This window comes from Labeo rohita, chromosome 13 (genome assembly GCF_022985175.1).
Source record: "Labeo rohita strain BAU-BD-2019 chromosome 13, IGBB_LRoh.1.0, whole genome shotgun sequence".
In the NCBI taxonomy this organism is placed as follows: Eukaryota; Metazoa; Chordata; class Actinopteri; order Cypriniformes; family Cyprinidae; genus Labeo; species Labeo rohita.
Genome location: NC_066881.1, coordinates 21,773,426 through 21,787,965, shown reverse-complemented (window position 1 = coordinate 21,787,965; position 14,540 = coordinate 21,773,426). Strand labels below are relative to the sequence as shown.

At 34.9% G+C, this 14,540-nt stretch overlaps 1 protein-coding gene across 1 annotated transcript in view; it reads left to right on the top strand.

Moving 5' to 3' along the window:
- The window catches only part of wdfy4 (WDFY family member 4), a 59,407-nt gene that overhangs the window by 27,234 nt on the left and 17,633 nt on the right, over window positions 1-14,540 (top strand). Inside the window, exons 37-47 of the mRNA XM_051125631.1 lie at window positions 1,185-1,312; window positions 1,413-1,604; window positions 1,775-1,887; window positions 5,755-5,832; window positions 5,935-6,126; window positions 8,168-8,246; window positions 8,347-8,519; window positions 11,278-11,426; window positions 12,720-12,840; window positions 13,087-13,172; window positions 13,288-13,344. Of these exons, the coding sequence (XP_050981588.1) occupies window positions 1,185-1,312; window positions 1,413-1,604; window positions 1,775-1,887; window positions 5,755-5,832; window positions 5,935-6,126; window positions 8,168-8,246; window positions 8,347-8,519; window positions 11,278-11,426; window positions 12,720-12,840; window positions 13,087-13,172; window positions 13,288-13,344 (1,368 nt within the window). The remainder of the gene's footprint in view (window positions 1-1,184; window positions 1,313-1,412; window positions 1,605-1,774; window positions 1,888-5,754; window positions 5,833-5,934; window positions 6,127-8,167; window positions 8,247-8,346; window positions 8,520-11,277; window positions 11,427-12,719; window positions 12,841-13,086; window positions 13,173-13,287; window positions 13,345-14,540) is intronic.

The following is a 14,540-nucleotide window of genomic DNA, read 5'->3' as shown; positions in this document are numbered from 1 at the left end:
GGATAGATGATAGATAGATAGAAAGATAAATAGATAGATAGATAAAGTACATAAAACACAATTAAATAATTAAACCATGAGTTAAACCGTATGTTTTCTAATATTTTGAAACAGGATTGCAAAATCTCATGTAAAAATATAATGTAACAGCTTGTTTAATATAATTAGTTATTTATTATTTAAAATGAGTTATTTTCCAAAATATCATTCTGTTTTCACAGTTTTTAAATCCTTTTTTGGTTATTGTATGAAAAAAGATTTTCAACCCTAAAATTATTTTTTTACTAACTATCTGCATAGATGGATAAAATACAAATAAAATAATTAAAACAGGTGTTTAATATTAGTTAAAAGTACTGTATGTTTTCTAGTATTTTGCTAACAGGACTGCAAAATCTCATGTAAAAATGTAACATTACAGCTCTTTTCATATAATTAGTCATAATTAGTATAATTCAGCATTTTCCAAAATATCGTTATATTTTCACAATTTTTACACTTTTTTGGTTATTGTATAAAAAAAAATCAGTTTCAACCCTAAAATGATTATTTTTTTTGCTAGCTAGCTGGATAGATAAACAGTAAGTAAGTAAGTAAGCAAATAAAAGTAAAAATGTAACATAACAGCTTGTTTAATATAATTAGTTATAATTAGTATAATACAGCATTTTCGGAAATATCGTTCTATTTTCAGAATTTTTACCGATTTGTTTAGTTATTGTATAAAAAATGATTTTCAACCCTATACTTATTATTTATAGCTAGTTAGCTGGATAGATACTAAGTAGTAAGGAAGTAAATCAAATAAATATAAAGTAAAATACAAATACTATAAAACTTAATACTTATTTAATGTAATTAGTTATAATTAGTATAATTCAGAATTTTCTGATATATTATTCTATTTTCACAATTTTTACCATTATTTGGTCATTGTAAGAATTTTATTTTTAGATATCTATAGATAGATAGATAGATAGATAGATAGATAGGTAAAATAATGAATCCAGGTCTTTAACATTAGTTAAACTGTGCGTTTTCCAATATTTTGATAATTAGTTAATATAATGATCAAAATTCATGATTTTCCTAAATTCAAGCAGCACCTTTCACTATTCATTTGCTGAATTCCAATATATATATATATGTATATATACATATATTAAAGAATTGCTGTCTTTTAGCTTTCTCGAAGGGTTTGGCTGTGAAGTCCATAAAAAACCTACAAGAAATATCTGGAGACATATTTTCCCACACAAGAACAATCGGGTGATGCCACAGAACAATTCAGCAGTCACCGATTCAGCAGAAGGTCTGTTTTATTTTATGTATTTAAATATATATTTACTTTTTTTTTATTTTGCCATGCACAAGTAAAATAAAAGTTTTGGATCTGGTTGTGATTCTTGTAGTGGAGTCAGAGCTGATGACGCTTGTGGAAAGCACCTGGAATAGAGTCATGCGGGAGCGAAGACAGGCGCTAGAAGAGGCCTATAAAATCGACCTGTCTGCTAAGATGGGCAGCAAAGAAAGCCAGGTTTCTATGGGTGATGTGAGCCCTCTGTGGGAGGAGACGGCCATGAAAGCTTGGCAGCTCTTTATAGGTCAGTCACTGCTTGTGTGTCAACATTTGAAATTGCTGTCACTATGTCAAGTTTTAATTTCGGTTGTATTTGAGTGACATAAAGAGAGAAATTTGGAGTTGGATATTAAGAATATACTGTATGTTGCAAAATTAGAAAGTGATTTTCATATTTTAACATTTTTCTTTCAGACTCTCAGAAGAAAAAAGCAAACAATGGTCACCAGAAGAGGGCAGGACTACTCAGCAGTGCATTACAGTCTGTTCAGAGGAGGTTTGGGAAGGAAACAGTCGGCACTCCTGAGGTAGGACAGTCAAGTTTTCTGTTATATTCCAGTGCCTTGATGCAATGCGTGTCCAGAACCACTGTGCTGATATTATGAACGGACAGGAAGTGATTGGTTCAGTCAGTGACAATTACTTCACAGGTGCCCTCGCGCCATCCCAATGTCACCACAACCGGAAGCCGCCACCTACCCCGTGGCACTGTCTCAATCTTGTCTCTAAATCAATTTGGATTATTACAGCTGAGTACACCTCAGTGGGCAATGTAATTGATATTTGTTAATTTTTTCCATGGGAACACTCACTAGAACATTGCGTTTGCTGTTGAAGGTTAAAGACGCTGTTATTGTTGTTTTTCCCCCCCGAAACGCAGCCCACATCATTAGTTCCCACCGCTGAAGACGTCGCCATCTGGAAAAGGATGCACAGAGATATTACTCAGGCACAAGGGCATGAAATTGCTGTTTCTTTGCAACTGCTGCTATCTCCGTCTTCGCCTCAGAAACAGGGGGCGGTAATTATAGGCAGTCCCGATCCGATGAAAACATTCATTTCGTGTTACTCTGTATCATATCAGCTTGTGACAGCCTATCAGCTGTCTTGATGAATTGTCCTCCTCAGAAACGTGCTGCTTGAAATTTACTGAGAGTTTTGTGGATTTTGGAAATGAGTTGTCATAAACACATCATGAGGTGCACACAATCGTACTTTGATAGAAAGTCAACTTTAGCTCATGGAAGAAAGTTCAGTTGAGAAAGATTTAACTCAATTATTAGTTGTGTTAGTTGCTGAAATAATACTCAGTGTAGTTTTTGGTCTAAATGCAGAAAATTCCATACGGACAGTATTATAAACATTCGGAAATATTTGTATTTGTATTGAAATATTCTGAATATGAAACCTTTTCCCAGCTATTTCATGAAAATGTGAATAATGCCCAACAAGATAAGATTTTAGAATGAGATTTTTCTTTTTTTCCTCATATAATGTGCTTGTATTGTTATTAGAAATGTAAGTTGTTCACATATTATCCCTAATACAGTTGAAGCCAAAAGTTTACATACTGTACACCTCGCAGAATCTGCAAAATGTTAATTATTTTACCAAAATAAGAGGGATCATACAAACTGCACTTTATTTTTTATTTAGTAGACCTGAATAAGACATTTTTACATAAAAGATGTTTACATATAGTACACAAGAGAAAATAATAGTTGAATTTATAAAAATGACCCTGTTCAAAAGTTTACATACATTTGATTCTTAGTACTGTGTTACCTGAATGATCCACAGCTGCTTTTTTTAATTTTTTTTTTTTTTTGGGGGATAGTTGTTCATGAGTCCCTTGTTTATCCTGAACAGTTAAACTACCTGCTGTTCTTTAGAATAATCCTTCTGGTCCCACAAATACTTTGTTTTTTTCAGCATTTTTTTCAACAATGACTGTATGATTTTGAGATCCATCTTTTCACACTAAGGACAACTGAGGGACTCATATGCAACTATTACAGAAGGTTTAAACGCTCAGTCATGTGTCAGAAGGAAACACAATGTATTAAGGGGGTGAAAACTTTTGGAATTTGAAGATCAGGGTAAAATTCAGCTTATTTTGTCTTCTGGGAAACATGTAAGTATCGTCTGTAGCTTCTGAAGGGCATTACTGAATGAAAAAATGTGTTATTTAGGCAAAGTAAGAAAAATGTACAGCTCTTCATTCTGTTCAAAAGTTTACACCCTTTGCTTATAGTCGTTTTTCCTTCTGGGACATGAGTGAGTGTTTGAACCTTCTCTAATAGTTGCACATGAGTCTCTCAGTGCATGTGTGGGACCTGAAGGATTTTTCTGAAGAACAGTCGGCAGTTTAACTGATCAGGACGAACAAGGGACTCATGAACAACTATTACTAAACAAAAAAACACAGCTGTGGATCATTCAGGTAACAACGCAGTATTAAGAATCAAGCATATGTAAACTTTTGAACGGGGTCATTTTTATAAATTAGAGAACTATTATTTTCTCTTGTGGACTATATGTAAACGTCCCTTATGTAAAATATCTTATTTAGGTCAGTACTAAACAAAAAATAACATGCATTTTGTATGATCCCTTTTATTTTGGTAAAATAATTAACATTTTGCGATTCTGTAAATGGCAAGTGAGAAGTCATATTTATTTGGCCCTTGCAATATACACTCTCTTCTAATTTTAGTTAATAGCACTGTGAAAAATAATTAGAAAACCTAAACTTAAAGATTAAAACTGTTTTTCCACAGGTTAATTGTCTTTTTAATTGATGATGTTGACCATAGTTATTTGTACTAGTTGTTTGTTACTATTACATCAGTTTAAGTCTAATGGGTGCTAAATCAATTTCAGCATTTTAAAACGTTTATGTAGCACACGCAGGCTAATCCAGTTGCCTATACACCAGAGAACTTACCCTTACAGCGCGGCACAGGGCAAACTTTCCTCTGGATTCATTTCAGATATATGCTACGGACTAATTATATCTTCATAATGGAAAGATAATTAACATAGCTAATGATCAAGTTAAGTTTATTACACATTCACCAACAGCCTAAAATGAAGCTGACATTATGTTATGTTATCATCAAAGGTAGTCTTTTTCTGTGGAAAGTAATTAAAATGGAAATCAGTGTGATGTTAATTGCAGAGGGGATGCTGTTTAATGTGGTGCGCATACAAGGCCAATAAGTTTGCTGTTTGGGTAAATGGAGTAATTAATGCTATATATTACTTATGATTCTCTAAATAAAAGAATATGATTAGCCGATGATTCAGTGTTTATCTGTCAACACAGGGCCGTAATTACTCCTGTGAACTCCTTTGTAACACTTCTTAATCCCGCCATCCATTTAGCACACACAAATACACAATTTTCTTCTTTTATAGTTTTATAACTTGTCACTGTTTTTCTTTCTAAGTACCCAAATTGCATTTTTCCTGATTTTTTTTTTTTTTGTTGGATTTTCTCATTTTGCTATGGCATACAATGGAGCCATGGGTATGCAGGTGAGACAAATAAACTGAGTTACTAAGTAAAACTACTAAATTTGTACTGTTTTATTGCAATCCTAATGTTGTAATACTGTTTTGAAATGTTGTTTTCCTCTTTTCTTGCAGAAATCCTTTTTGCAAAAGTATTAACCCTTTAGGAAAGCTTAATGTTTTATTATTTTACAACAAATTGCTCAAAATGTATTGTTCATAACTATTCATCCACCTCAAGCCAGCATTTAGCACATGCACCAAAAAAGTGAAATGATATCCACTGTGATTTGAAACAACAAAACATGAGATGGTCAGCGACTATGCAGTTTCATGCAGTTACACCTTTTACCAATTTTAGATTTACCTTGTGCCTTCATATTTCATAATGGTCTCAGTTTGTGCTGTAGCAGTGCTGGATTCAGTGCTCTTACGGTTCACCTCTAGTCTCTGAACTGCAGTCAGTGTGGCTGTTGGGCCGGCTCCGAGAGGACACCACTGTGATGATTGGTTTAATGAGCCTTTAAGTAAATCTGGATATGAGCAGGTCGGTGGTGAAGTACACAGGCTTCCTGAAGGGCTAATGCCTATCAGTACAATAAATCAGCAGGACACAGAGCATGGCGCAGGGCCAGCAGCCACCTCACACTGTGCTTATATTATACTTTAAGTTAATTAGAGCACACTGAGGACTATTGGAGACAGCTTTATTGTATGGTTAAATAGCCACTAGCTTGTTTTTCCCACATGAATGCAATTTGCGAAATGTTATTGTAACTGGGTGCAAACCTAATAGCTACAGAGGACCGTTTATATACATATAACTGTCTGCTTGTTCACCTTTATAATGTACCTTCATGTGTGTTTGTTTCCATTAGGGGTTCATCTTAGACATGGAAGCACACTGGCAAACTTGTGAGACCATATTTGACAGCATGTTGAGGAGTCATGCACAGGTATGTTCGTTTGTTTGTTTTTTTAACCATTAATATCGATAATGCTGTGCCCCAGGAATTAAGCACAAAAATTTCATTGTTTTGCTTTTGTGTTTTGTGTAGATGATGCATAGTGAGAATGATCGCATGGCTGTTCAGTGGCTGAGAATAGAGGAAGACTTGCTTAGAGAGAGGGGTCTGTTCGGCCCTGGTCCAGGAGTCTTCCTTAAACGGGGCTGGGTGCAGAACACCGCAGAGGGGCGCAATCGCACACGATCCCGAATTCGCAGAAAGCAGCTACGCCGATCCAAAAAGGTGAACTATTATAACCGTACATAAGAATAATCATTTCTGACTAAAGAATATTGACAGCATAACATTCTCAGCTTTAAAGGAGAAGTTCACTTCTCCTGAACTAAAATTTACAGATAATGTACTCAACCTCTTGTAATCCAAGATGTTTGTGTCTTTCTATCTTTAGTCGTAAAAAAATTGTTTCTTGAGGAGAATATTCAAGAATTTTTCTCCATATGGTGGACTTCTATGGTGCCTGCGAGTTTAAACTTCCAAAATGAAGTTTAAATGCAGCTTTAAAGGGCTCTAAACGATCCCATTCAAAGAGGAAGGGACTTAAATAGCGAAACGATCTGTTATTTTTTTTTTTTTAAAAAGTACAATTTATATACCTTTTAACCTCAAACGCTCATCTTGTCTATTCCCTGTGATCCGCATGTGAACTCTGTGTAACCCAGGTCAATACAGTTAGGGTATGTCGAAAAATTTCCATCTCATTTGCTCCTCCATCTTCAAAATCATCTTACATATACTTACTTTATATACAAAAGTATATAAATTTTTTTTTTTTTTTTTTTAGAAAATAATTGATCGTTTCGCTAGAAAAGACCCTTCTTCCTTAGCTGGGATCGTTTAGAGCCGTTTGAAGCTGCATTTAAACTTCATTTTGGAAGTTCAAACCCACAGGCACCATAGAAGTCCATTATATGGAGAAAAAATTTGGAATGTTTTCCTCAAGAAACATAATTTCTTTAGGACTGAAGAAAGAAAGACATGAACATCTTTGATGACAAGGGGGTGAGTAAATTTTTGTTCTGGAAGTGAACTTCTCCTTGAAGTAAAAAGATCTGTTTGGTTTTTTTTACATCTTTATAAAAAGATTATATTCTTTTTAATTATTATTATTATTATAGCTGTTATTATTACTGTTATTATATTATTTTTCTAGCATTGTTAAATAATCATCAAATGCAGGTTTTATTTTTATTATTTTAATATGATTTATATGCATTTTTTTTATTTGTAGTATTTTTCCTATCACTGTTGAATAATCATGCTTTGAAATTTATGTAGAAAACCAAGTTTTCATTTGTCTTCATTATCAATTCTGGTTCTATACTGTTACAGGAGAAGTTCACTTCCAGAATAAAAATTTACAGATAATTTAATGTAAATGGCCCTTATCATCCAAGATGTTCATGTCTTTCTTTCTTCAGTTGTGAAGAAATAGTTTTTTAAGGAAAACATTTCAGGATATCTCTCTATAAAGTGGACTTCAATGGTGCCCCTGAGTTTAAACTTCCAAAATGCAGTTTAAATACAGCTTTAAAGGGCTCTCAATCCCAGCCAAGGAAGAAGGGTCTTATCTAGCGGAACGATTGGTTATTTTCTTTAAAAATTACAGTTTATATACTTTTTAACCTCAAATGCTCGTCTTGTCTACAGTAGCTCTGCGTGAACTCTGTGTATTCTGGTTAATGACAGTTAGGGTATGTCAAAAAAAACATCTCATTTTCTTCTCCAACTTCAAAATCGCCCTACATTGCTGTTTTACCATTTTTTGTAAAGGGTATTTGATGTTATTTACATGTTTACTTTGGTCTGGGTCGGTACTTCTGCAGCAGTGTAGGGAGATTTTGAAGTTGGAGGAGAAAATGAGGTGGGAGTTTTGACCTACCCTAACTGTCTTGATCCGGAATACACAGAGTTCACGCAGAGCTAGACGAGCATTTGAGGTTAAAAAGTATATGAATTGTCAAAATATTTTATTTATTTATTTATTTTTTTTTTAAATTTCGCTAGATAAGGCTCTTTTTGCTTGGCTGGGATCGGTAATTGCCCTCTGAAGCTGCATTTAGACTGTATTTTGAAAGTTCAAACTCAGGGTCACCATAGAAGTCTGTTATATGGAGAGAAATCCTGAAATGTTTTCCTCAAAAAACTTAATTTCTTTACGACTGAAGAAGAAAGACATGAACATTTAGAATGACAAGGGGGTAAATTGTCTGTACATTTAAAAAAATTTAATTTTAAAAATTACTTCTTTATTTATTTTAAACAGATGTCCGCACTGACTGCAGGCCTCATTCAGAAGAATTTTGTTGAAGAAAGCAAAGGAGCTGCAGATGAAGCTGATTCAGGTATCACACTTTTCCTGTCACTTTTGTGATTATATTTTATATTGTGCAGCAGCAGCTGTATCTGTACATGTCTTTAAAATTACCTATTTTATGTGTCCAGACCCCAGGATCCTGTGCGAGCCAAGCCGGGAGGCTGAGGAGCAGCGTAGTTTAGACTGTCAGCATTTGACCTTTTTCCCTGTCTTGAATGAGGCCTCACCTCTGCCCGAGGATTTCTCAGAGCAGTGCATGGATACTCAACTCATACTGAAGGAGCTGGAACCCACTGAAGAGGTGAGAGTGACCCATCTTCACCTGGAGCCACATTCCTTCAGTCCAAAAAACACATTCTCATGCGAACAGCTGTAGCGTGTGTGTGTACAGAGCCTGACAGCACTCTTCAGCATTAACAGGGCTGAGAGTGGCTGACAGAAGTATTAATAAGAAACAGTAGGGGGTGATGTCTGCTGTCTTGTATTCATTCAGTTGGTGGTGTGTCCTGCTGTGCTGCGTGTCAGCCGAATTGCCCTCTCCATACTTATTAATATAAAAATGCACACGCTTAACGCAGCCTACGCCTTAATTCCAGAGGCAATGTGATGACTGTAATTTACAGGCACCATGTCTTCAGAGGCTTAGCTTTTCATTATTGCTCAAACAGGAAATAACTTCAAAGATGAAGTATTACATGTTGTTAACTATTGCATTTATATAGAGCCGAGGTGTGGCGGTTGGTGCTTATGAGGGGAATGTGAGTTTGAATCCAGCTCATATAATTTTCCAATCCTTCTCCCACCCAGAATTTCTTGTAGTACCTCAACTATTTCTAAAAAGAGGCCAAAAGGCCAAATTTAAAATAGAAAAGTGACTATACAGTTTAAGTCAAAGTTTACAAGTATTTTACCAAAATAAGAGGGATCATACAAAATGCATGCTTTTTTTTATTTAGTACTGACCTGAATAAGATATTTCACATAAAAGATATCTGCATATAGTCCACGAGAAAATAATAGTTGAGTTATAAAAATGACCCCTTTCAAAAGTTTACATATGCTTGATTCTTAATACTGTGTTGTTACCTGAATGATCCACAGCTGTGTTTTTTTGTTTGGTGAGAGTTGTTCATGAGTCCCTTTTTTGTTTGTCCTGAACAGTTAAACTGCTCACTGTTCTTCAGAATAATCCTTCAGGTCCCACAAATGTTTGGTTTTTCAGCATTTTTGTGTATTTGAACCCTTTCCAGCAAGACTGTATGATTTTGAGATCCGTCTTTTCACATTGAGGACAACTGAGGGACTCATATGCAACTGTTACAGAAGGTTCAAATGCTCATTGATGCTTCAGAAACTTTTAGCTTCTGAAGGGCAGTACTAAATGAAAAGAAAATTGATATTTAGGCAAAATAATAAAAATGTCTTCTTGAAGTTTAAACCCCGGCTCTTAATGAATCGTTTTTCCTTCTGAAGTATCAGTGAGCATTTGAACCTTCTGTAATAGTTGCATATGAGTCTCTCAGTTGTCCTCAGTGTGAAAAGATGGATCTCAAAATCATACAGTCATTGTTGGAAAGGGTTCAAATACACACAAATGCTGAAAAACCAAAGAATTTGTGGAATCTGAAGGATTTAACTGTTCAGGACAAACAAGTGACTCATGAACAACTATCACTAAACAACAACAACAAAAAAAAAAAAAACAGCTGTGGATCACTCAGGTAACAACACAGTCAGTGTTGCCAAGTCCACTGTTTTTCCGTGAAATAACACTGTTGCCGCGGGTTGTTTTTCATGTCCACGGGTTGAAGCGACCCCAATAACGTAATATCTAGCCCCTGGAATGGTAATTTTACCAGTGGAACCCCGGCCAAAAATTTATATTTTACCCCCCCACCCCAAAATGCAATTGGGCTACTTTTGGGATAGTTTTGAGTAACAGTTGGGCAGGTTTTGTTGTAAAAATCTGGCAACCCTGAACATAGTATTAAGAATCAAGGGGATGAAAACTTTTGAACGGGGTCATTATTTTCTCTTGTAAACGTCATGTAATGTAATTGATATATATATATATATATATATATCTCTTCACCTCTATGAAGAAATAAGAATAGTATGCTTTTAAGTAATCATTAACTGTCATTTACTGACTACCTTTGGTTTTAGTCATGGCCATAGTTTGCAATAGAACTGATGATGCACATATAATCTTTTCCTGGTGTAAACTATCACAGAGCGCTCTGAAAAACATCCTCTAGCGAGGTGTAATATGTCGTTGTTGTAAATCCCCAAGACCAGACAGAATTAGGACTGACTCAGGTCAAGGCTGATTCTATTTTATAGCTGTGTTTGAAACCCAAACCCCACCAGGTGGACCATATATTTAAACAGGGCCTTAATCAATTAGCGTGTTGCTATTGTTGCTGTGTCATTGATTAATTCTGGTAATAAACAGTGGGGCCCTCTCTGTGCACCGGTGAGGGGGCGCTTGCATGGAGAGGAGGCTCTGATTTGATTTGTATTAATTGTGGAGCGGCTGGCAGTACGGCTGGACCCCATATGTTTCGGGGACGCGGATCCCCGGAGCCTAGAGTCGCGGTGACTCAGGGCTGAGGCCAGGTGCAGCTGCTTGGTGTGAAATGAAGGGAGACAATACAATTAGCCGTGCATAATCGAGAGGTTTCGTGCGAACTCCGCCTGCGGAAGATTGGCCCCGTTTCACAAACACCCCATCCATTCAGCATCTTGCCTTTTTCTCCCTTTAATTTTTGTCTCTCCACCATGTTGTTTAGATAATGAAGTGGTAACAGTGATCAATCAAGACTGGGGCGGCGCTTCTTTGACACGTTAGCCCCAGGGCACAATTCAGAAGGCAGGCTGTAGTGACACTTCATACAACTGTTGAAAACTTGGCTTGACATCGTGTTTACTCATTCATTGAATTTGGCAGCATGTAAAACAAATTACAGCTTTATTTTAAAGAGTTCAATGCACAATGCGGATTCCTGTATGAGCTACTTGATACACATGCTGTCTGTTGTAATGTGTCCATACCACAGGTCAAAGCCAAACACTGCGTGGTGGTCGTCAGTGGTCACGTGCTGATCGAAGGAGTGCTGTTGTTTGGCAAAACTGACCTTTACATATGCGAGGGCTTCACGTTGACCTCCACAGGAGATGTGTGCTGTAGAATCCATCATCAGACCAAGTAAAGCTACTGTTTTCTCTCTGCATAGCTCTATACTCTACTTATGCACTACTGTTCAAAAGTTTGGGGTTGGTCAAATTTGAAAGGGGTCTTTTTTCCTTACCAAGGATGCATTCATTTGATCAAAAATACAGTAAAAATGGTAATATTGTAAAAAAAAAACTATTATTTTAATGCATTATAAAAGGTCATTTATTTCTGTGATTGGAAAGCTGAATTTTCAACAGCTGTTGCTCCAGTTTTTAGCGTCAAATGAGTTTTCAGAAATTATTCTTATATGCTGATTTGTTACACAAAATAATATTTATTAATAAGACAGTTGCTGCTTGTTATTTTTGCAGAAACAGTGATATATTTTTCAGTTTTTTTTTAATGAACAAAGTTCAGAAGAACAGTATTTGTTTGAAATAGAAATATTTTGTCACATTCTAGGAATATTTACTCTCACTTTTAATAAATGTAATGCATCCTAGCTCAGTAATACTATTTATTTCTTTAAAAAAAATCTTAATGAGAAACTTTTAAATGGTAGTGTATATTTTAAAAAGACTTTTAGACATTTAAAATATCTAATTTTTAAATCGATCAATAAATATTTGATTGAAAGTACAGCAATAACAGTTACATTTTAAAATATTTTTACTATTTAAAATAACTGCTTTCTATTTGAATATATTTTAAAAATGTCATTTATTCCTGATTTCAAAGCTTTTATTTCTAATAAATGGTGATCTTTGGATCTATTCATCAAAGAATCCTGATAAAATGTACTCAATTGTCAAATATTGATAATAATAATAATAATAATAATAGTAGTAATAATAATAAGAAGAAGATGTTTCTTGAACAGCAAATCAGCATATTAGAATAATTTCTGAAGGATGATGTGACACTGAAGTAATGATTCTGAAAATTTTGCTTTGAAATCACAGGAATAAATAACATTTTAAAATATATTCAAATAGAAAGCATTTTTTTTTAATGGTAAAAATATTTTACAATATTACTGTTTTTGCTGTACTTTGGATCAAATAAATGCAGGCCTGATGAGCAGAAGAGACTTCTAAAAACTGAAGAGACTTTTAAAAAACATTAAAAATCTTAATTAATAATAATAGAGGCATTTTATCAGAATTGTGTAATTTTATTTGTGTATATAATTGTGATACTTAGCTATTTAATTATTAAAACACAGTTAAGAAGGTAAAGGTAACATTAAGTGTACTGAGCTAGAACAGCTTTAGTTTTGTTTATAGATTTAACACTATCTTAAATTTTCTGTATTTTTTATAGTGTGAGAGACTCATATATTTGCAACATGATGAATAAAGAGAAAAACGTAGTGAGCCCAAGCTGCAAACGCTGGTCATATGATGACATCAAAGAGGCCAATTTCATGCGCTTTCTGCTTGAGGTGAGATTCACGGAGCACATAGTCATTTCACTTTTTAATTCATTTACTCTATAGCCTAAATCCTAATAATAAACGTAATGTTACTAATTTTTTTTTTTTTATGTTAACCATTTAGCATGCGTGTCTGTGTTGTCCAGTGCATTCGTTAGCCATTACATTTATTTATTTTCTTCTTTTTTCATCTTTTTTAGTCATGTTTGTTAGTTTAATTGGGTGTTTTGGTTTTATTTCTTGATGACGTTATAGGACAACGCTCTGGAAATATTCCTAAAAAACGGAACTTCAGTATTCCTGGTATTCTTCAACAATGACCATGTCAATGCGTATAAAAGGTAAAACAAGAAAGTGCTTGTTCTTCAGGCAGGTAAAGAGCTGTGTGTGAGGTGACACAGACTAAATTGATTTATCTTGATTTTTTTTTTTTTCTCTCTTTGTCCTTCTTTCCAGGCTGTGCTCTGTGGTCTCCTCATTAAAGGGAAGAGTAGAAACTGTACTTAATGTGAGGTGAGTGTCAAAAGCATCTGCTAGATCTCGAAGGCAGCTGCCACTTCAGTTAGAGAGGCTGCGATGCTTTTATATTGAAACAGAGTTTTTGTGGTTTCGAAGTTTCCAGAAAACACATTCTCTTATGTGTGCGGTTAACTATTGACAGGAAGACTCTCAATCCCCTGAACAATATCCTGGCATTACACTGAAACTTCAATTACTGCATCTTCAGCACTTCCTACCAATTAAAACGGCCTCGGTAACTTTTCGAAGTCATCAGCAGCCAATACAACTCACAATTTTATAGTTGTTAATTGTCTGCAAGGGTGCCATAAGCTTACTACCTATTCGTTATTTCAGATGTTGTTTTGGTTCAAATTATCATTCCTTGACTCACCATTTCAGTTTCTGCTCAATTTAGTTTTATCATGTTTAGTTCCCCTGACTTCTTGACATGATGAAGAGGGAAAGGACTTTATATTGATTGTTTCCCATTGGCTTCAAAACCAAAGTTGTTTTTTTTTACAGTAAGAAATACACATTAAGTTGATGCATATATTTTTAATGATACTGTACAGATGAATTTTTGAGCTGGCCTGTAAATACATGTATTTTAGTGTCAGTTAATGTACATTTAAAGTCAAAAGTTTACATACACCTTGCAGAATCTGCAAAATGTTAATTATTTTACCGTTCAAAAGTTAACACACACTTGATTCTTAATGCTGTGTTGTTACCTAAATGATCCACAGCTGTGTTTGAACCCTTTCCAAAAATGACTGTATGATTTTGGGATCCATCTTTTCACACTGAGGACATCTGAGGGACTCATATGCAACTATTACAGAAGGTTCAAGCGCTCACTGATGCTCCGGAAGGAAAAGCGATGCATTAAGAGCAGGGGGGGTGAAAACTTTTGAATTTGAAGATCGTTGTAAATTTAACTTATTTTGTGTTCTGGAAACATGTAAGTATCTTCTGCAGTATAACAAGGGCAGTACTAAATTAAAAAAATACGGTATTTAGGCAAAATAAGAAAAATGTACACATCTTCATTCTGTTCGAAAGTTTTCACCCCTGGCTCTTTATGCATTGTTTTTCCTTCTGGAGCATCAGTGAGCATTTGAACCTTCTGTAATAGTTGCATATGAGTCCCTCAGTTGTCCTCAGTGTGACAATTTGGATCTCAAAATCATACAATCATTGTTGGAAAG